The sequence below is a fragment of the Pseudonaja textilis genome, chromosome 9, assembly GCF_049901715.1.
Source record: "Pseudonaja textilis isolate UNSWEBS1 chromosome 9, rPseTex1.2, whole genome shotgun sequence".
In the NCBI taxonomy this organism is placed as follows: domain Eukaryota; kingdom Metazoa; phylum Chordata; class Lepidosauria; order Squamata; family Elapidae; genus Pseudonaja; species Pseudonaja textilis.
Genome location: NC_141998.1, coordinates 960,756 through 980,301, shown reverse-complemented (window position 1 = coordinate 980,301; position 19,546 = coordinate 960,756). Strand labels below are relative to the sequence as shown.

The 19,546-nt window shown below is 46.2% G+C and overlaps 3 protein-coding genes and 1 long non-coding RNA gene across 5 annotated transcripts in view; 2 read left to right on the top strand and 2 right to left on the bottom strand.

The window, feature by feature from the left end:
* Positions 1-599, bottom strand: part of GFPT1 (glutamine--fructose-6-phosphate transaminase 1) — a 33,855-nt gene extending 33,256 nt beyond the window's left edge. For both annotated transcript variants that reach the window (XM_087938625.1, XM_087938626.1), the window contains exon 1: positions 523-599. In XM_087938625.1, the coding sequence (XP_087794751.1) occupies positions 523-529 (7 nt within the window). In that variant the 5' untranslated portion in view covers positions 530-599. The remainder of the gene's footprint in view (positions 1-522) is intronic.
* Positions 1-19,546, top strand: part of LOC148125002 (uncharacterized) — a 42,883-nt gene that overhangs the window by 16,926 nt on the left and 6,411 nt on the right. The window lies entirely within an intron of this gene.
* On the top strand, positions 4,451-5,689 carry MGME1 (mitochondrial genome maintenance exonuclease 1). The gene has a single exon (XM_026715222.2). The coding sequence runs from the start codon at positions 4,588-4,590 to the stop codon at positions 5,599-5,601; it is 1,014 nt and encodes a 337-aa protein (XP_026571007.2). The 5' UTR covers positions 4,451-4,587; the 3' UTR covers positions 5,602-5,689.
* On the bottom strand, positions 5,849-17,954 carry NFU1 (NFU1 iron-sulfur cluster scaffold). Its single transcript, XM_087938634.1, has 8 exons — positions 17,818-17,954; positions 14,293-14,399; positions 13,876-14,011; positions 12,726-12,792; positions 11,702-11,816; positions 10,446-10,509; positions 7,949-8,123; positions 5,849-7,470 (listed from the first exon to the last, which is right to left on the bottom strand). The coding sequence occupies exons 1-8, from the start codon at positions 17,856-17,858 to the stop codon at positions 7,429-7,431; spliced, it is 747 nt and encodes a 248-aa protein (XP_087794760.1). The 5' UTR covers positions 17,859-17,954; the 3' UTR covers positions 5,849-7,428.

Genomic DNA, 19,546 nt, shown 5'->3' with positions numbered 1-19,546 from the left:
CCCCCCCCCTCAGGCTACGTTCACAAGACCGGCTCAGCCCAGGTTAAGGATCCTGGGAGATCTCCTTTTCCCCCTCCCCAGCCAACTCAGCAGGGAGAGCAAACCCGGATCTTTTCAGAGCATTCAGACGTGCGGGGGGGGGGGAAACCTGGGTGGCCCAAGGCTTCGGAAGGGCCGCCGTTCTGCTAAACACCCCCCCCTCCGGGTCGGAGCAAAACCCGCCAGGGTCATAAATGGGACCCCTAGAGATCATCTGGGGGGGGCTTCCCCCCCCCAGCCAGAGCCTCCCAGACACGCGTGTCGGACGGTTCCCACGTTCCCGGAGACCCTTTTCCCCCAGAAATTGGGGGGGTTCCCCCAACCTCCAGACCGAGCCGAAGGAGCAGCGCTCTGCACATGCCCCGGAGCCAGGGCGCGCTTGGCCCAAGGGTCCTCCCTCCCCACGGGGACTAAACCGTCCCCCCACCCACCCCGCCGTCCGTCCCCCGCTGAGGGCACTCTGCACACGCTCGGGAGACTCACCACACATGGCGCCCCCGTCGCTGCTGCGGCTGCGGCTGCTGAGGCTGCTGCTCTTCCTCTTGCCAGGCGGCGGGTCTGCGGCTGCCGGGGAGCGGCGCGGGGCGCATGCGTCAAGGCCGCGCCGCCATTGGCTCGCGCGGCGGAGAGGCGGGGCCCGGCGCGAAGCCCCGCCCAGGCCTGGCTGGCCCTGGGGACGTGGCAGCCGGACCGCGTGTGAGGTGAGCGGGCGAGAGCCGGAGAGTGTGAGAGCCTCCCTGGGCGGGCGCAGTCTGCCTCGGAAGCCGGGGCGCGCCGCTGTTTCCTGGGCGGGTGGGGGCTTTCCCCGGCTTGGAAGAGGGGATGACCAGGGGGAGGTGGGAGGGCCGAAGCCTGCGCCCGGGAAGGGAGACCACGGGGTGATCCCAGGGCGGCGGGGAGGATGAACCGGGGAAAAGGCCGCCCGCCTCGCTCCTGCCTGCAAGACCCGGAGTCAAGTTGGGCTCCTCGGGAGGCTAAAGAGGGCTGCTGCTGCTGCTATTATTATTATTATTATTATTATTATTATTATTATTATTATTATTATTGTTATTATTATTATTATTATTTATCATCATCATCATCACTACTTTATTTTAGTTTAATTTTGTTTTACGTTGAGGAGGGGGCGCGGGGTTCGACGATGCATTGAAAGAAGAGATTGCACAATTTGTTTGAAATGCTGCAGGGCTTCCTGCTTGATCAGGGGGTTGGACTAGAAGACCTCCAAGGTCCCTTCCAGCTCCAGTTCTGTTCTTATTCTTTACCCTATTCTAATCCCCACCGTAAAATATATGCAGGACCCTGGAGTTCTCCTCCCTTCCCATTTCTCAGGCCTTCTGAACTTCCCCAGCGGCTGCCACCATGTTCATCCAAGGGACCTTTCTCCTTTTTCCTTCTTCTGCCCTCCCGCCACTTCAAAAAAAACCACACACAAACACACACACGTACACACACACACACAAACTAGTCCGGCCAGTCCTTTAAAGGCTGATGCGGGATGGCCTATGTGCTGGGCAACTGGCCTGAGGCGGATGGCAGCTGACCCAACCGGAGCAATCCAAAGTGGATGGAGAACCAACCCTTTTGGGGAGGTGGGCAGTGAGTTCCCCACCCAGGAGGAAAAGTTTGCTTCGGTGGCCTGGACTGGACGTAGCGCCCGGACAGGCCGGCAGCCACTAGAAAAAACGAGGACCAGGGGGCTGGCTCCTGTAGTTGTCAGCAATTTCTTTTATTATCTTTTCCTTATTTGATTTTATTGATCTGATTTATCTATCGATCGCTTACAACGGAGGTCCCCAAACTTGGCAACTTTTAAGACTTGTGGACTTCAACTCCCAGCACTGGAATGAGAGTCGAAGTCCACAAGTCTTAAAAGTTGCCAAGTTTGGAGACCCCATTGCTTACAAGAAGAATAGAAGAATAAACATGAGTAGGAATACAGAAAATAAGGATGAGTAAATGGGGACAATAGGACAGGGACGGTAGGCACGTTGGTGCGCTTATGCACGGCCCTTGCAGACTTTTTAGGAATGGGATGAGGTCAATCGTGGTTAGTTTGAGGTTAAAGGAGTGGGGGGGGGGTTGGTTAGAGGATGCGACAACAGAGTCAGGTAGTGTGTTCCAGGCACTGACCCCTCTGTGGCTGAAGTCGCACTTTGGAATTGTTGAATACAACAACTCTTTGCCACTGTGAGAGGTTTTTCTTTATTTATTCGAATGTTGAAGCAATCTTATCCATCCAACATCAAATCTAAATTTCGGAATGGGAGACAAGGGCTGCCTGGGATTTATATCACTTGTGAATCGACTCTCAAAGATCCGCTTCTTGCTTTCTCCGAGCTCCCTTTCCGGATCAGATACTGGTTCCGCCACCCACCTCTGCCCCTGAAACCTCCCTCAAAATTGCAACGCCCACAAGCAAACCCTGCCCAAGTGTGAAGAGATTGGTAACTGCAGGAATCGCAGACCAGTTACCTGTGTCCCAAAGGTGCTTTTTTGGGTTTTTTTTTTTCAAGAGGCAACTGGACTTTCTGGTTTTGCTTTGAAGACATTTCGCTTCTCATCCCAGAAGCTTCATCCGTTCTGAAGGAAGGGAAATTCTTCATTCAGAGCTGAAGAAGCTTCTTGGACGAGAAGCGAAACGTCTTCAAAGAAAAAAACAAGAAAGTGAAAAAAAGCACCTTTGAAAAAAAGCACCTTTAGGGACAACCTGGACTTGGATGACAGAGAATCTCCATAGACTCTTACCTGCGTCAAAGGTGACACAAGTTTTGGGTGACACACTAGCATTCAGCACCCAACAACTCTTCTCGACAGCACGCCCCATTCTCACGTGTTCCTTTTTGGGGTTGTGGAAGCTGTGCAAGAATGGGGTTGCAGCCTCAACCCTCCCAAAATTAAGTGTTTGACTCGTATTTCAGTCTTGTGATTATTTAGCGTTTCTTCCATGAAGCATAGGTCATAGATTTTTTTTACAAAAATAAATGAGTATGTAAACAATTGTTCCTCTTGTTCCGGGGAGGAGGAGAGTGATGCTGGCATAAATCAAATTAGCCATTTCCCAAATTTTTGATATGTGGAGCTCAGTTTTCTTCAGCCGGCCTTGGCCTGCATCAGCTGTCAACCTTCCAGGGAACGCTGTGGCGATCCGTTCCCACACCTCTTGGCGAAGGTTGAATTATTCCAGTAATGCTTCAAGTATCGTTTTTCCTCCCCCTGCCATCACAAAGGTTTCATTTACTGATTGTATCACGTGGGGCACGACGTGCCTTGGGCAGAAGCAGAGATGTTTACGGGAGAGCTGTTTTTTTCAGAAATTCTCTTTGAGAAGAAGGTTCAAGGTTAAAAACAATGAAGCCGTCTCCCAGACAAGAAGGGGATTCTCCCCACCTCTCACTCTCCCCGGGGGCTTTGAATACAACGTCACCTGTCACAGGGCAATGAAGGCACAGTAGCCCCAGGGACACCATTGGTGTTATTAAAGCCCTTCAGGCCAGCCTTCGCACTTGCGACCAATTTTACCTGCACAGAGGGACACACATCCCAGTTAACCCAACGCCAGCCGTCTTTTTTAATTTGTAGATTGCACAGGACTCCATCCTATGGGGCGAGTACAGGATGGCACTGGCGCCAGGAAAAGGCAGCAGCACAATTTTAAACCTAAGTTTGAGCCATGTTGTGCCTTCCTTCACAATGTGCGGGCCAAGTTCTAGAACGAGGGTCTCCAAACTTGGCCACTGGAAGACTTGTGGAGTTCAGTTCCCAGCTATGTGGCTGGAGAATTCTGGGAGTTGGAAGTCCACAAGTCTTCCAGTGGCCAAGTTTGGAGACCCTCGTTCTGGAATGACCACATTCAGAATTGCATCCCAATTGCTTTCATTTAAACTGATTTTAAACCTTTGAAATCAGCCGCCTGAAACCTTCCAGGATCCTTAACTGGAATGTCACCTTGCAAGGGACGGGTCTGAGCTGCCTTGCTTTGCGATGAAAGGAGCTAGTTCACTCCCAAGTTTATGCCACGTTGTTCTTCTCTTTTCCAGAAACGGACGGAAGCAGCACATCAAACCGCCCTAAGCCTCCCCCTCGCGCGGTGGCCTGTACATTGGGGGGCGCAGGGGGCTGTTCAGCTCAACCTCTGGTAACTTCGCTGGACGGATGCTGTGCAGAGATAATTTGTCTTCCGCCCAGCGTTCCTTCGACTTTGCAGAGGGGGAGGAAAGGCAGATTTCCACAGGAAAAAAATCACCCACTTGGCCATCTTTGAACTCCAAACACGGCGCAGGACGGAACTGATCCGTCTTGGTGAATGGAACCGAACCGAGTCGGGTGACTGGAACCGTGCAGAAGAGAGATCGAGTTGTAGCGCCAGGGAAGGGATGACTTTTTCTCCGGGAAATAGAAGTCGCTCTACTATACTAGGCGGGGTATTGTGGCACTGAAGAGGTGTCTTATTCCTAAAGAACAAGGAAATAGAAACTAGAAGATAAAAGAAAACTAAAGATTAAAAAAAAAAAGAATTGGGATTGCACCATCTGTAAAGTTGGGAGTATGGGGTCATTCCATCTGTTGGTTAGGAAAAGTGGAAGTTTGACGGTATTTACAACACCGTTGAGTGAGAAAAATATTCTTCATAGAACCCTCACTATTTCTTTGCCTTTTTATAAGAAAAAAAGAACAGAGTATGAAAATATGGACCTCCCAAAATATGGAAATTTGATCAATGACCTCACTTCGGGCCAGGGTCGATCAGACAGGCCCAAACTGTGGGATGAAGGGTGCCAGAACAAACCTCCAGCTCATAAACCAGAAGCAAAACTTCTTAAGAACCGGGTTCCCTTAATGAATCCCAGGAAGAGCCCCCAGCAGCAGGAAATTCCCCAGGGGCTGCCCTTGCAAATTGCTTTGCAAAAGAACCGCTGGGCCAGTGTGACCTCTGTTCTGCACCAGACCATGCCCGCGGAACAGGCCTTTTACCTGGAGAGGTGGAAACAGCGAATGATTCTAAAACTTGGGAAAGAAGGCTTTGAAGAATACGTTAAAAATACTTTTCAAAAGGGCAAGAACTTCCACGCGGCCATGGAAGCCTTACTGTTAGCTAAAGGAAACGTGGTCAAGGAACAGGAAGAAGACCCCAGCATCTCAGGCTACGTACGGAGCGTAAAGCATGCGCTGCAAGATATTACTAGAGTCAGAGCTCTTGAAAGTGCAGTACAACATGAGGCTCTTTACTACCAAGGCCTAGCGGATTGCATAGCAGACTATCGCGGACAATTATGTCTAATTGACTGGAAGACTTCGGAGAAACCAAAGCCATTTCTTCAAAATACGTATGATAATCCACTACAAATTGCAGCGTACATAGGAGCAATTAATCATGACAGAAACTATGACTTCCAGGTTAATTGTGGCTTGCTTGTGGTTGCCTATAATGATGGTTCTCCTGCACATTCACATTTTATGAGCTTTGAGTTGTGCTCCCAGTACTGGGACAAATGGCTGCTTCGCTTGGAAGAGTTTAAAGAGAAAAGAAAGGATAATGTTACCCAAATAACTTCATCATAATGCTTACTGACATTCCAGAACAAAATAAAAAATTGGTTTTTGTATAAGATGAGCAGGCAAAGGAAGGAGAAAGAAAAGAAAAAGAAAATTCAGTTCATTTGCTTGCTTATATGGATCACACCACTTGAATTACGAATTAGCAATTTTTCAATTTTCCATGCTATATGAAAGCACTGGGTTGTTAACTGTGGAGTATATGTGGATTGCAATTCCATGGATACCTAAGAAAAAGGCAGACTGTAAAATCTTGGATTTATTTTTAGCTATTTTATTTGCTTCAGGGTGGAAAATGGACACTTTGAAAGTATTTCTATAATACAAGAAAATATTACATTTGAGAAACGTAGAGGACAGGTTCCTGTTTTCTCGATGCAGAATAGGTATAACTTGTTACAAACAAAGGCAAAAAAAAATGTAAGTTTTTCATTTCAGATTGCTTTGCCTATTCTGCAATTCTGTATAAATCATGGGATAGGATAGTGAGTACAAAATCCACTTCCCAGAAAGCTTAATTTTGGCATGTTTTTTCATTTCTAGAAGGAAATTTATAATTGAGAAATCCATATCAGACTCCCAGGCTCTGGAAGGAAATAGTGGACGATATAAATATGACTATGCAATAAAAGCTAACATTTTCATAAAAGAAAAGGAAAAAACCTCCCGTGTCTCTTTTTCAAAACCCCAATTTGGCAATGGCAGAGGCAGCCTATCCCCCTCAATGGCTCCCACCGATCCACAAGACTTGTTTCGGTCCTTGAGGACTGGTTAGGAAGAATGGCAAGGCCCTTTTCCTCAAAAGCTATGCATCCCACCTTCAGGCTAAGCCATCTTTAAAATTGTCCTCCAAAAATGATCTCCTCTTTAAAAGAGACCCAGCTCGTCATTTCATGCATTTCCTCTAAAACAGGGGTCTCCAACCGTGGCCACTTTAAGCCTGGTGGACATCAACTCCCAGAGCTCCCCAGCCAGCAAAGTTGACGTCCTCCAGGCTTAAAGTGGCCAAGGTTGGAGACCCCCTGCTCTAAAACATAAATGCACTCAAGTGGACTTTTATTGGACCACAACACACTTCAATTATCTTCTTACAATCACAGCATCTACGAACACCCCACTTGCAAATGTTTTTCTGGGGAAGTTCCACTTCACACACGAGATCCTCATTCTACATCCAAAGCGTGATTAGCTCAGGTCCAAACACAAAAAAATCCTAGCCCAATTTTTTAAAAAATAGATTACCGAGAAGTATAGCGAAGTCTGCTGAATTTTGGAACAAAGGGTTACCAGATAGTTTCTATGCAAATAAGGTCAATGTCAGTGGTATTGCTAATATTTTACTGAATCTATGGGCATTTTTTTTTAAAAAAAATGAAAAGTACAAATTTAAGCCTCCCGATGAGAGCGTAATTTAAAAAAATTATTCTTGGAATCTAAGTAGCAGGGGGAAAGTTTGGTTTTTTTTAAAAAAAATGCAGTGCTCTATGACCAAATCATCTCCAGAAGTGACCACATGTCAATGAGACAAGACAGCCTGCCAAATAAATAGATAATTGACATTCAAGAAGATAATTGGAGATACTTCAATAAAATATTTGAATCCAAGGGAGGAAGAAAGTATTTGGGAAACTGTTAGGAACATGCCTGTTCTGGGCGCTTTCCTCTTTTTTGTTCATGTAAAGCAAAGATGGGCCACCTTCTTCTTATTCGCTTGCTTTCTTATACAGTGGAACAAAAATAGAATTGGCCCAGTGAAGAAATCGCATTTGGGCCAATTGAGACAAACCCACCAGGCACATAATTTCTGGCCGTAGTCCGGGGCTCTTCCGTGATTCAGGTTGACTTCACTTCTTTTTCTTCGTTGTCATCCACAACCTGAAAAAGAAAGAGGCAGGTCGGAAGTTACACCAAGGCTATCGGTGGGGCCCAGCATTGAAAACCAAGCCTGGGAAGCTAGGACATCTTTTAAAACGGGTCACCAAACTTGGCAACTTTAAGACTTGTGGACTTCCAACTCCCAGAATTCTCCAGCCAGCTGGCTGGAGAATTCTGGAAGTTGGAAGTCCACAAGTCTTAAAGTTGCCAAGTTTGGAAGAGCTCTGTTTTAAAATAACCACAGCATCCCTCTTGTGGTGATAGTGCAGGCCAAATCTGTTCAGAAAATTCTGAGTCGATAAAATATCCAGAAGGAAACCCTGAATATACCCGGCACCAACCCCGATCCTTTTAAACAGGTAAGACGTCAATCCCTCTTTTAATGTTTTGCCCACGCTGTGATCGTATGTGGGGAGGGGGAAGAGGAACATGGAGAAGACAGGTGGGGCACAGCTCGTGCCTCCCCAAAGGGGCTTACCTGCTCCACACCTTCCACCTCTGGAATATAGAACTGCAACATGTTTTGAATGCCGCTCTTCAAGGTGACGATGGAACTGGGGCAGCTGGTGCATGATCCCTGCAGCTTCAGCTGCACGATCCCGTCTTCAAAGCCCTTGAAGATGACGTCACCCCCGTCCTCCTGGACCGTTGGCCTGAGGAATGTTAAGCCAGACGCTGTTCTGAGCCAGGCTTCGTCAAACGTAATGGAGCACAAACTTGTTTCGAAAGCAAAACCTATTGTATTGCAAGGCTGGGAATTGTTTCCATTCCCAGCCGGAATTAATCTCAAATAGTTCCCCAAGATAAGCACCCGCCTTTCAGTTTTGTGGAAGGCTGCCAAAAACAGAAGTATCCCATTAACTATAAAAGAAACCAACCGAAGTACAAGAAAAAAAAGCCAACTAAAATACGCGGAGCTTCAAGGAGGACTCGGAACCGATCGAACGACTTTGCTTCCTGCAAAAGTTTCGTCCTCTTGGCCTGACTTTTATCCCTTATGGGGGAAGGGAAATCACCTCCCAGCCTTACTCCCGAGTCGCGCCTTTTGCTTCAGCTGCTCTCGCCTTCTAGCAGCTCTGCGTGCGCGCACACACTGGGAACAGGCTCCCCTCGTTCCTCTGCCTCACTGCTGCCAGACTCCGAAGGCTCCGGAGTCAGCACCCCACTCCCAGATGGTCCTGGTCCCATCTTTGTATCGGATGCAGGATCCTTGTCCGAGTCCTCTCCAGACTCCCTGACGGGTCCCCGTTCTTCCCCACTGTCCGATTCTGCTGTTAGCTATGCCGGCTGCCGGCGAACCACAACAGAGGCACAGACTCATAGCTGCAGGCCTGCGATGGGCGAAATAGCACCACGGGCAGCAAATCCTCAAAATGTCTGCAATAACATCTCCAAGTAAAGCTCAGATTCTCAGCCCACGCAGGGACCTCTCTTCTCTCTCCTCTTTTTTTTTCCCCCATACCCATCTCTCTACCTTCCACGTGGCACTGCTGATTCCCGGAGCAGCCTGGAGCTCCACTTCTCTTTGCGTTAGCAACGTTTTCCCTAAGACACGGATACCCTTGTTTACCCCAGAGCAACTTCTCAGCCACGTGGCCCTTGATGAGGAAAGAATCTGGCAAAAGACAGCCAGGCAAACTTAAACCAGCCTGCATCAACGTGCCAGGTTTGCACTGTTTACTGCGTCCTGTCAGTGCCAATTGGGAGGAGATGGCCTGGAGAGTACGCAGTGGTTCCTCTCCCGGTCCCCCTCCCTCCTACTCTGGCTCTGGGACTGTCACTGCAACAGACGAAAAGGATCCTACTGACCCACATTAGAAAAATGCGCCAGATTGAATTCTGTAACTAAGAAACAATAACTTTTCAGCTTTGTTTTGCCGTTTCCCTTCATTCCTTCAATCCTGAAGGAGCTTCTTGGATGAGAAGTGAAATGTTTTCAAGGCAAAAAAATAAAACCCTAAGAAAGTCCAATTGCCTTTTGGGAAAAGCACTTTTGCCCCTTCATTCCAATCCTTTTACAGCAACATAAAGAACCGTCTTTCTGCCTGGCCCATTCAGGGACAGCAAAACTCCATCTTCGTTCAAGCTTCACTTTTCCCCCCGCCACCCCTGAAAACTGAAATATGGGAAAGGCCCGAATCCCAGAGGACAGATTTCTTTCCAATGTGTGAAACGAATGCAAACATTGTTAACTTCTTTATACACGGGATCTTTTGATACCCGTTTGTGTCTGCAGCGGATTCGTAGATGAACTTGGCAGAGCTCATATTTACCTCTGTTTTTGATCACTTGCTAATCCCCAAAGTATCATCTCAGCTGTCAAAAATTGAAGAATGAACACAGAGGGTTTAACGCGATTAATACTCCTTTAAGAAAGCAGTAACTCCATTGCAATGAAAGAGGCAAAGGTTTCTCTGGCCCTTGAAAGTAATAGTGAACATCCTGTTTGGCCCACTAGCACATTTTAAAATCCTGGAAGGGCTCCAGGATGAATATTGACAGAAGTACCAGAATGTGAACCCTGTTTCAAGAATTCTCTCCGATGATCTTTGGGTTAGCTTTTTGCTGAACAGAAGCAATTTACCTGAAAATCTGGGACTTGAGTAATAAGGGTGAACATGTAAGGACAGCAACATTTATTATATTACATTTATAGCTCTCAAATACAATGGTAACTCTGCAAAGCAGACACTATTCAAAGTTTTAAAAAATACGCTACAAAGAGAAAATGTCTGGGGAAAATAAAATAATTTTGCAAAGCGAACAGCCCACTCTAGCCCACAAGTCTTAAGGTTACCAAGTTTGGAGACCTCTGTCTTAGAGATCTCCTGGTCCGCAGGCAGGCATCAGTGATGCACCAGACCAGGGATCTCCAAACTCTGTAACTTTAAGACTTGTGGACTTCGACTCCCAGAATTCCCCAGCCGGCATAAACACCACTTTATATGCCAAGCACACGCAGCAGACAAATTTACCTGATTCTGGTATCCAGCAGCTCTTTTATCATTAGTACCACTTCATCGTCTTCTTCAGACGGGGCTGAAACAATAAATCACGGTTATCTCGTTGGGCAAAGAGGAATTAAGACAGGTTGTCTTCAACTTACAACCCCAAATGCATGTTGCTAAGTGAGACAGTTCAGTGAGTTCTGCCCCATGTTGTAACATCAGTTGTTAAGGGAATCAGTGCAGAGGTTATGTCAGTAACATGGCTGTTCGGTGAATCTGGCTTCCTGACCGACTTCGCTTGTCAGAAGGCCACAGATGTGGATCCTATGAGCCCCGGGACCCTGCGACCGTTGTAAATATGAACCAGCTGCAAAGCTTCTTGAGTTTTGACCTCATGACCGTCCCTTTCACCAGTGCCATTGTGACTTTGAACTATCACTAAACCAGGGGTTGGATAACCCTGGTCCTGCCTGGCCCTATAGAACCGGGAGCTCTGAAGAGCAGCAGGCACCAAACCGATTCTGTGTTTGCTGCTGTTTGGCCCACCTGGGCTCTTACCTGTCCTTTATTTCCTGCTTTTTCAACCTCATCTGCTTTGCATGGCACAGCTGCGGTTGAAAAAGCAGGAAAAAAGTGGCTTTTCAAATGCTGCGCAGCCGTACGCAGCGCCTTCCAGCTGTCCAGGCGGCACAGCTTCAGGGTTTTTACATACGCGCATACAGCAAAACTTAGTCAGTGAACAGGTAGTAACACCAGTTGAATCCCACCGCTGCACTAAACAAAATGCTTGTAAGCCAGGAACTACCTGTACTACCTAATCCAAATACATCTGGCAAATATAGTTAGTCAACGCACTGCAGAAAGTGCCAAAGACACAACCAGAACAAGCTTCACACCCTCCTTACAACTTGGAGTAGGGGACAGGCCCAGGGGTGGGATTCAACTGGTGTTACTACCGGTTCGGTGACTATGTTTTCGGTGACTCTCTTAAATGTGAAAATAACAGCCACTGTCAAATGACACACTTTCGGTCAAATCCTGTATAATTTAAATAAGGATCTTATAATGCAAGCCACAGAATTGCAATGAATGACACACTTTGGATTTAATGAATAACAGGGACACTCCTCACCCAACGGCCTCTTAAATTGAGGAGTTGAAGTCCACAAGTCTTAAAGTGGCCTAGGTTGGAGACCCCTGTCCTAGAGAGCCCACCTCTGCAAGATGACAGGTGGAGGGAGTGGAAGTTCCGCACGGGCAGAGCCCAAAGGAGGTCCCTGTACCTGTGTCTGTACGAGGCGCCTCTTCAGTAACAATAGGCAAGCCCGACGCATAGAAGTCCATAACAGTTGCATAAATATCGGGCTTTATTAAGTTCCAGTCCACCTCCTCACTTTCCTAGGAAGATTTTAAAAAAAGAAAAAGACCATAAATAGGGAGGAAGATCATTACTGGATTCCTATTCCTGGACTCACCATCCTCACCTAAACTTCTGGGATTCTTACTACCGCTGGCAGGTCAAACTCTGCAGGAGCTTGTCTCTGGGCACAGAAGGTTTCCGCAGTCGGCAAGTAGGATTGGTAAACGGGGCCTACTTGTTCAATAGTCAAAAGGAGACTGCTATTTTTCATCAATTATGTCAGGAAACCCCTCAGAAAGGGAAGAGGTACGTATCCCTCTTAGATCTCAAGTGGCTCCACTCATCCCTGTCTGATACATGTCAGAACTAACGTCAATCAATGCAACGGGAAGACATGAAAACTAATCTTATGAATGTTCAAACTCTTGCAAATGGACCTCATAGGCAGTCCAATCTCAAATGGCAGGAGAGAGAGAGAGAGAGAAATATTACCTTCCGCAATAGCAGAACAAACATTTGTCAAATGTTACACAATCTGTTTGTGTCCCCTCTCAATTCAAGCCCAGCAGACCAACAAAGTTAAAAGCCTTAGACTGGCAAACCTGCAGCAGGACAGAGCACCGTAACTGGGTCTGTCTTTTGCTTTCTATTTTCAGTTTTATGGGAAGTATATGTTTTATTTTATGGGGAATGCACTTTCATAGGTGTTTTCATACTTTAAAAAAAAAAAAATTCTAGAAATTTTATGGAAAACATTTCACTACTGCAAAGAAGCCTCTTTTTGAATCGAAACACCTAAATCAACAGTGCAGAATTCCAAACGTTACTCAACTGATATAAGCCACCTCTGTCTTCTAATTCTGCAGCATATTAAGAGAAAAAAAAAATCCATTTATATAGCTAGTGATTTAGACTATCGGGCTTGTGTGTGGCGTTTTTAGATTTACCTTTGTGACGGTAATGAAGTCCGTTCCAAAAAATACGCTTTTAACCCCTTCGATCCGAAAGAGCTGCCTAACCAGGAAAGAAAAATAATAATGATCACCCTCCAAACTCATCACCGAAATCCTATCCCTGTTGGTTCACACATTCACATTTGTGACTGCTGTTTCTAGGACGCTCTTACCCTAAATCCTAACTTCATAAAATTCTTTAGCATCGTCCTTCCAAGAAACACGGGTGGAGTTTTGAACACATCATAGCCAATCAACTCTTTCTGCCTTACAGTTCATCCAGAACCTGTGCTAGTAGCAAGGTCTCCTAAGCTAAAACAAAACCTTGTAAATAGAGACCGGTCTTATTGTGAGGGCCGTCAGTCTTGGATAAGCAACTAGCAGCTATCCTGAGAATGAACAGCCAAGCAAGCCAACTGTGTGTGGGGCGGGTTAAGTTGGAAGACTGATTCATAAACCTTCCACACGCCTGATAATTATGCAAATGGGCTTTGCATCCAGGACTGTGATAATTGTATACAGGGAGAAAGTACATATTAAGGCTGAAGCTGCGTTGCATGACATCCCCTCTCTCTCTCTCCCTCCCTCCTTTGGCTCAACCACACATCCCTTAGGACGGGGGTCTCCAACCTTGGCCACTTTTAAGACTTGTGGACTTCAACTCCCAGCTTTGCTGGCTGAGGAACTCTGGGAGTTGAAGTCCACAAGTGTTAAACGTTGCCAAGGCTGGAGACCCCTGCCATAGGAGATTAATTTTTTCATCCAAAGAAGGGCTGGGCGGAAAAAAACTCATTTGGTATAATCCTCAGTCATATGGAAAAGGCCGGAGCATAAATAGGAACTAAAAATCAAACCAAAAATTGCCTATCCCCCAAGATTTCAAAAAGAAGCTGCCCTTATTTCTCTCTGAGGTTTATGTTAAATCACAATCCATTTCTTAAAAGTGAACTGAAAATTGAAAAGGGAGAGATGAGAATTCCCCTTCTCTGATTCCCACCCCTTTACAAGAATAGATGACATGGGCTAAAATACCCTCCAATTTTAGTGCCTCCAACAGGGTATCTTTGCCCCAACCAGGGGTCTGACTGGGGCGTATTTCCAAATAACATCACACGATGTGCCACCTCCCCACCCCTCTCCAAACCTTGCTAATGGAGAGCAGTAGGTGGAAGCTGGAGACAGGAATTCCATCGTTCTGGATTCCAGGACTGGTTTCCCTGGAATAAATTTTAAGCTGTTTGGATTTGGAGTGTCCTGTGTCTGAATAAAGAGAGACCTCGCTAAAATTAAGGGAGAAAAAAAATAAAATAAATTATTTTGAAACACGGTCATTTGCCTTGCCTGGATCAGAGGAAGCTAGCTTCACTGACTCTTTCTGTTCTCTGCCCACCAGGAAGCAAACACATCTGTCCATCATACAAAAATGAATTTTTTCTAACTTGGTGAGAAATTAGGCAGGTGGAACTGAAACTTGTTTAAATGTTTTGATCATGAATACACTTTAGAAAAGAATAAGCATTTTCATCCCACAGAACTGAAAATGCACAAACGAAACACCCACCTGACATCTGTGGCACTGCAGGAAACAGGAAAGTCTTGTGTGGTGTAACAAAACGGTATTGTTGTTTAATTGATACATTCGTACTCTTTAATCCCAAATGACAAAAGCTGAATGGAGAAAAAAAACACAGCTAAGAATGCCATAGGTTGATTCCTAAGACAGTTTAATGGCATTTCCCATACTTAGACCCAAACAGTAATGACTGAGGATTTTCATTAAAAGCTGAAAGCTTCCAGATTTAGAGCTTGTGTTTTGATTCGAAGCAAGGAAGAATAAATATTTCAATAAACAACACCACTGAGAGGTGAGGAAATCTGGGGACCTATTAAAAAACTGATAGCTGGGGAAAAAAATTAAAATTCTAGCAATTTTTGCTCTCTCCTTTCTCCTTTCCATTTTTTCTCTGTTTGTAAACAGATGTTGAACACGCAGTGGGTCGTATTTGTTTGCATGCAACGTTACAGAAACAGGTAAGTTAATAGCCTAAAGGAGAAATCTTTCAGAAGAAAATATGGCATTTTTGTGCTATACTTATGATTACACTCAGCTTAGCGCTACATGGGCGAATCCAGTTTTCTGCTTTGCAAGCTAAGAAGCCAAAATGTTGTGCCTCCAGTCATGTATAGGCAAGATGAGGCTGGGAGATTCTGGGAACTGAAGCCCACACATTTTAAAGTTATTGAGTTGAGAAACACGGCATAACATGTTTGCATTACAGTCCAGGCAGCCTAGATATCAGCAAGACTGTCTAGGAAAAACAAAATGAAATATATATCTAACAAAATGAAATAAGCACCTGGCATCTGGAATACGAGCATCTTGTATTTCTCGATGACAAAACTATACAGCAGATTAAAGCTCTGGAAAGGTTCTAGGGGACACGTCTCTGTTCATGTCATTCCTTGCCCTTCCTTGTTGTTGGTTTTAAGCGGGCCTTTTAATATAATATTAATACAATCAGTGGGAAACTAGGATGCTTCAAAGAAAAATGCTAGTTTTCAGCGCCATCCTTCTTTCTGTCATTGCCTTGGAAGTCGGACCTGGGCAACAATCCAGATCCAGAGAGAAAAAGGTGGCTCAGAGCACAGCTGGCTACACACTTCCTCCCTTCAGCAGCGCCATAAATCAACTGTGTGGGTTAAGACATGGCTCAGACTTGAAGGGGTCCCCAAACTCGGCAACTGAAAAGACTTGTGGACTTCAACTCGCAGAATTCTCCAGCCGTGCCCAAGTCCAGACTTGTGGACTTCAAGCTGGCTGGAGAATTCTGGGAGTTGAAGTCCACCAGTCTTTTCAGTTGCCAAGTTTGGAGACCTCTGGCTCAGAGGTTTGGCCTTTGTATTCCTGCATGCTCCAGATCCAGACGCCTGCTCAGCCCCATTCAAAATCCTCACCCCCACAGAAGCTGTGAGACCCTTGGAGAATGACGGTGTGATGCTGGGGTCCCTAAACACCTGTGGGAGACCATGAGGAAGGAAGTCTGTAATTCTGTCCCGCAAAGGGCAAAAACGGGGACAAGCTCACTGCAGGGGAAGGGGAAGAGACGGAGACCTAGAAGTGCCAAAACTCCTGCCATGAGGACCTGCCAAGGTTGCCCTCTCTTCCCTCCTTCCTGCACTTTGGGGGCGGGAGAGGGTCTCCAAACGTGGCCATTGAAAAGCTTGTGGACTTCAACTCCCAGATTCCCTCAGCCAGCTGGAAGTCCACAAGTGTGGAATTGGGCAGGTCTCGATGGATGAAAAGAAGGACGCGGGGTGATAACAGGAGCAGCGTTTCAATACTTGAGGGGCTGCCCCAAAGAAGAAGCCTTGAAGGCAGGACAAGAAGCAACGGATGGAAACTCATCAAAGAGAGAAGCAACCTGGAATTAAGGAGAAATTTATTGACAGGGAGGACAACGAATCCAAAGAACAGCTTGCCTTTAGAAGCTGTAAATGCGCCAACACTGGGAAATTCTTAAGAAGAGACTGGATGGCCATTTGTCTGAAATAGTAGTTTCCTGCCTAAGCAGGGGGTTGGACTAGAAGACCTCCAAGGACCCTTCCAACTTGTTTCCAACTTCCAACCGGTTGCAGAAAATACAACTTCAGCAACAGAGTGGTCAACCTGACTCTGTTGTTACATCCTCAACGCCCGCCCCCCCCAAAGCTTTAACCTTCTAAACTGTCTACCGTGGACCTCACTCCATTCCTAAGAGGTCTGTCTGTAAGAATAGAATAGAATTCTTTATTGGCCAAGTGTGATTGGACACACACAAGGAATTTGTCTTTGGTGCGAAAGCTCTCTCAGAAAATGTATTCATCAAGAATTATAAGATAAAATAAAATACATAGGTTATAAAATCAAATCATACTAGGAAACAGTCAATAAAAACCATAAGTATACAAGTGACAAAGTTTCAGTCATACAGTCCCAAGTGGAAGGGGATGGGTGATAAGGAGTGATGACAAGATTTAGCAGTAATAGTAGCGCAGACTTTGTAAATAGTTGGACAGTGTTGAGGGAATTATTTGTTTAGCAGAGGGATGGCATTTGGGGGGAAAAAACTGTCCTTGGGTTCTGGTGTGCAGTGCCCTATAGCGTTGTTTAGAGGGAAGGAGCTGAAACAGTTTATGTCCAGGATGTGAGGGGTCTGTAGATATTTTCCCAGCCCCCTTTTTGACTCGTGCAGGATCCAGGTCCTCCATGGAAGGCAGGTTGGTAACCATTGTTTCTTCTGCAGTCCTAATTCCTCTCTGGAGTCTGTCTCTCTCTTGTTGGGTTGCAGAGCCAAAGTAAGTGGGGGGGTGGTGCATAAGCGCACCAGCGTGCCTACGGTCCCTGCCCTACGGTTCCCATTTATTCCCTTACTCATTTACTATGTCTATACTTATACCCATTTATATGTTATGTTTATATGTTAGGTTCATACTTGTACTTGTTTTCTCACGCACGCTTAACAAAATAAATAAAAATAAAATAAACTCTTGTTATTCTATTTCTAATTCTGTTCTAAAGTTATTTCTATTTCATTCTCATTCCTTACGCCTATTCTATTTTTTCTATAATAATTATTCTGTTCTCTATCCTATCCTATGGTTGGACCCCCCCTCTCCTACCAGAAGCACCTTTTTGGGTGGGGGGGTTCCTGTTTTCGCCCCCCCTCTTCGGAGACCCCCCCTCAAAGGGATGATTGACAGCTTCAAGAGACAACCTTTCCGGGGGGGGGGGCGTTGAAAACAGAGTTGAATCGAGGCTTCCAGCGCCTCTTTTCCCACCACCTGCGGCGGGACGGACTACAACACCCATAATAGCAAATATAAAAGGCGGCCAATGCTTCCAAAAGGCATCAGCTGAGGGGGGGGGGCTCCTGGCTGGGGATAATGGGGGCTGGAGTCCAAGTCTCCCCAAGGAACGACGTCCGGCGTCTTTCCGTGGGCTGGCGAAGGAGGAGAACGGGGGCAGGTTAGGGAAGGGCGGGGAGGGGGTTTTAATACGGGGAAGCCCCCGCCTAGGAAGGAGCCGCTCCCCCCCCCCCCCACCTACCGGCCCCCCAGCGCCGCCCCCAGACGCCACGCGGCCGCCATCTTGCCGCCTCTCCGAGGAAGGACCCTTCGCGGGGCTGCCCGCGCCGGCGCCTGATCAGCCCTCCGCGCCCCTTCGCGTACCTAACAGTGGCCTCTACCGGCCAGGAGCGGACATTGCAGGCTGTTTGATCCTCCCGGCTCTTGGAAGCCGTGGGAAGTGGGGGGGTCATCATTTCAGCAAATCTTCCCCCCGCCCCCACTTCTATCGCTCCTTGGATTCTTTCCTCCTTTTCCCAGAAGTGGCTACCCCAATTCTAACGCTTTGCCTAATTTGGCCATATTTTTTTTATGGCAGAAGCCTTCAAACTCGGCAGCTTTTAAAGACTTTAAGACTTGTGGACTTCAACTCCCAGAATTCTCCAGCCAGCATGCTGGCTGGAGCATTCTGGGAGTTGAAGTCCACAAGTCTTAAAGTGCTGAGTTTGAAGGCCTCTGATTTATGGGATCCATTATTAATTTTTTTAAAAATATAATTTTTATTCTTTAAAAACAAAAAAAATACAAAAATCTCATTTCCAGTAACAGTTATTGTGTCATTGTATATACATGTTTCTTATTTTGTGACTATACATTATGTTTATTCTTACCCTTCACCCATTCGTACCACCTGTCCCATGTTGCATAGTATTCTCAATCCTCTTCGCCTTTCAGTTCCATAGTGAATTTTTCTAGTTCAGCCCAGTCCATTATTTTTTGAACCAAAACTTCGTCTGGTGGTATTTTATCACTCTTCCAATTTTGTGCTAACATGGTTCTCGCTGCAGTTAAGATGTGTACAAGAAGGTATCTTTTATCTTTACTTAAATTCCCTTTGATCATACCTAATAAAAACGTTTCGGGGTCAATTATTAACAAACACACGTCAAACGGTGACTCTGGGCAGCAAACCCAAAGAATTTTTTTTTAAAAAAAAATTATTGCAGCATCAATATACAAATCAAATCCAGAAATTATAAACGTGGCAGATGAAACTATGAAAATTAGGGCTGGTTTTGAGTCTTTTCATTTATTTATTTTTTATTCGAGGCTTCTGTCTTTTATTGCGCCTCAGGGAGGGGAGGGTGAACGTTGCAGTCCTGCGAGCCCTTCAACCAGCACTGCTCAAACTTGGCAATTTGAAGGTATCCGGACTTCATCTCCCAGAATTCCTCAGCTAGCAATATTGGCTGGGGAATTCTGGGAGCTGAGGTCCCACACACATCTTAAAAAGTTGTAGGGATTGAGAATCGTTGGCTTAAAATGAATGAGTGAATTCACGCATATGGCCTCTCCCTCCATAAATAAAAGGAATAAAAAGGAATAAAAAGAAGTCAGCAAAAATATGTCTCTCCAGGGTTTTTGCAGGGAGGTCAAAGAGAACGTGCCGGAGGCCCCCAAAGGACTCCTGTCTCTCAACCCTTTGCAGATGTGCATTTCCCATCGCATCAGTCAAGGAAGCTGCCCGCTCCTGCTCCAATCAGAGTCGTGCATCTCGTGGGAACTCAGCTCTCTGACATCCCAGGGCAGCGGGTGGGGAAACTCTGGCCCTTTTGCGACCTATAAACTTCAACTCCCAGAATTCCCAGACAGTCATTTTTTCTGAGATGGAATCTGCTGGTTGAGCAGGGTTTGAACTAGATCCCTGAGGTCCTTTCTAGCCCTAAGATTCTAAGGCAGGGGCCTTCAAACTTAACAGCTTTAAGACTTGT

Coding starts and splice junctions, on each gene's coding strand:
- MGME1 (XM_026715222.2), top strand. CDS start 4,588: ATGGGGTCATTCCATCTGTTGGTTAGGAAAAGTGGAAGTTTGACGGTA.
- NFU1 (XM_087938634.1), bottom strand. CDS start 17,858: ATGGCGGCCGCGTGGCGTCTGGGGGCGGCGCTGGGGGGCCG. Junction 14,400..17,817: donor GGGGCGGCGCTGGGGGGCCG/GTAGGTGGGGGG, acceptor TTCTCCATTCAG/CTTTTGTCATTTGGGATTAA. Junction 12,793..13,875: donor TACTGCTCTCCATTAGCAAG/GTTTGGAGAGGG, acceptor TTTCCTGGTTAG/GCAGCTCTTTCGGATCGAAG.